This window comes from Sphaeroforma arctica (assembly GCF_001186125.1).
Source record: "Sphaeroforma arctica JP610 unplaced genomic scaffold supercont1.81, whole genome shotgun sequence".
Lineage (NCBI taxonomy): Eukaryota > Ichthyosporea > Ichthyophonida > Sphaeroforma > Sphaeroforma arctica.
In genome coordinates, this window is record NW_014040477.1 from 47,059 (window position 1) to 49,248 (window position 2,190).

The window sequence follows — 2,190 nt, forward strand, 5'->3', positions numbered from 1 at the left end:
CGTTTGCATTCTAAGTAAACATGCGAATAATACATATTCGAAACTCCTTGGCAACTTACACATTGTTCTCATCCTTAAATTCTGAAGGGTACCAATTCGAGTACTCGGCCTTGTCGCCGTGAAAATCCCTCTGGTGGCTGCAGAAGAACACAAACATATCCCGCCCGGATATTCTAGGCACTTGTCCCGTATCTTTCACTACACTCTCTGTATGCCTCTGTTGATTCAGTTGGGTATCTGTGTTTTGCTGAGTGTCTGTGTAAGTGGTTTTCGGTTGCTTTTTCTGCTTTTTATTCTGAGCCGAAACATTGCTCTTAGCACTAGCCCTCGCTTTGTTTTTATTGTTATTCGGCTGAGGTGGGAATTCGGCTGTGAACCGCATGTTCCCCAAACTACCACTATCGCTATCATCTGGGCTCCTCCATTCCATACGAACAAATGTGTCGTTGTGGTCAGCCTAACTAACGTCCATATTCACTTCTTCGTCTGAATTTACCTCGGATGGCTTAGGGTCTAAGGCATCGCTTGCAATGGACATCCGAACTTGTACATGTTCTGTACTGCTGAAGCTGGACTCACTCCGTTTCTTCCTTATAGTCCTAATTTTCTTCCGTGTGCGTGCACCGTTTGGCTTGCGATGGTGCTCGGCCTTGCACTGTTCCTCGTCGCTTAGATTCATCGTGATCAATTACTCACCTATATATATATATATATAATATATATAATATATATAATATATATATATATATATATATATATATATATATAATATATAATATATATATATCCGGTAAGTCAAAATTGAACACTAAACTTGGCAGAACACCCCGTTCCTTTCATATAACAATAGTGAGTGGCTCTATGGTGAAAGTATTATCAAATATCAATGGCAGCACTGTACCTGCAACTCTGTAAGTACTACTATAAAAATATGGTGTAGACTATGCATTTGTTTATTATGAGGGATCAAGTAAATAAACGTTCTTTTGTCAGTATTTTTATATTTGCAAACGTTTATTTATTTATTTATTTTTTAAATATCCAGCAGAGGATTCAAGAGGTGTGTATTTATTTATTTTAGAATACTACTACATAAAAATATAAATAGTGAATTACATATGTGTATTTATGTAAATACTGTACTGTACATAGTGAATACTATTTGCTTTAGCTTTTTTTTTTTAAACAATAAACTACATATACGTACAATTAGCTTGTAAAAAATAATTACACTCAATGACGTATGCTTCGTTTAAAAAACAACGTTTTTATGGCCTGTAAGCTTGTTCATCATACATAGGTACATATTTTATAAACGGCTTTGTAAAACGTACATAAATTTAACTTTTTGATGCAGCAGCATAAATCATCATCACTAAAATCAGAGGATTCTGCTCGACCAATCAGAAACCTATGACACCCAACACAGAAGCACGCAATAATTTATATGTAAATACCGTGTACAACTGTACATTTAGAACGATAAGTTCGCTCCAGCTCAACTCACTTGAATCTCGATCATGTTTATTATATTTTTCAGCTCAAATTGACTACCACTACTACTGCTACTATCCATTATAAGTACTCTTCTAAATCCTTTGATATATCTTCATCATGAGCCGTGGTTATGCAGGCCACGTCGGGGTTGCGACCGCACCGCGCCCTTCACCCTATGGTCGTCCCCAGCCTCGTTCTGATATATATGCTATACCCGAGGTAGGCCTCTAGATGCGTATTTGTCTTTGTATAGCAGTTCGTTGATGCTGCATTGATAGTGTAGCGTACGGTGATTGTTTTTATGTCCAGATATACTACCTCTCTCCTATTAGTATATATCGAACGATATGTTGGATATTGCGAACAGTATTAGTTGAACATGTCATCTGCGTTGGAGTGTTTGCTCGATTATCTAAAGGGCTTGATAGCTTTAGAATATAGTAGATCCTTCAGTCGATTGTATCAGTATTCTGAGAGCATTCATCCAATTCTCGCAGCCAGATACGTATGGTTGTAGTCTTGTTAGTGGTGAAGTCCTCCTACTCAGTATACGTATGTATGAATTCCACATACATAGGTGCGTTCGGTGGCATCTACCCAATCTATTAGAAATTCTGATACCGTTGAGACGTAGTTATACAGATTCGTCCGCAGCACGCATATTTTTAAAACTGCAGGATACACACACACATA

At 37.5% G+C, this 2,190-nt stretch overlaps 2 protein-coding genes across 2 annotated transcripts in view; both read right to left on the bottom strand.

Annotated features, from left to right (window-relative positions):
* The window catches only part of SARC_01910 (hypothetical protein), a gene marked incomplete at both ends in the record, with an annotated part of 717 nt that extends 287 nt beyond the window's left edge, over positions 1 to 430 (bottom strand). Inside the window, one exon of the mRNA XM_014304344.1 lies at positions 60 to 430. Coding sequence (XP_014159819.1) covers positions 60 to 430 — 371 coding nt within the window. The remainder of the gene's footprint in view (positions 1 to 59) is intronic.
* Positions 431 to 457: 27 nt separating this feature from the next.
* On the bottom strand, positions 458 to 679 carry SARC_01911 (hypothetical protein; the record flags this gene model as incomplete). Its single annotated transcript, XM_014304345.1, has 1 exon — positions 458 to 679. The coding sequence occupies one exon, from the start codon at positions 677 to 679 to the stop codon at positions 458 to 460; it is 222 nt and encodes a 73-aa protein (XP_014159820.1).
* Between the last annotated feature and the right edge of the window lie 1,511 nt (positions 680 to 2,190).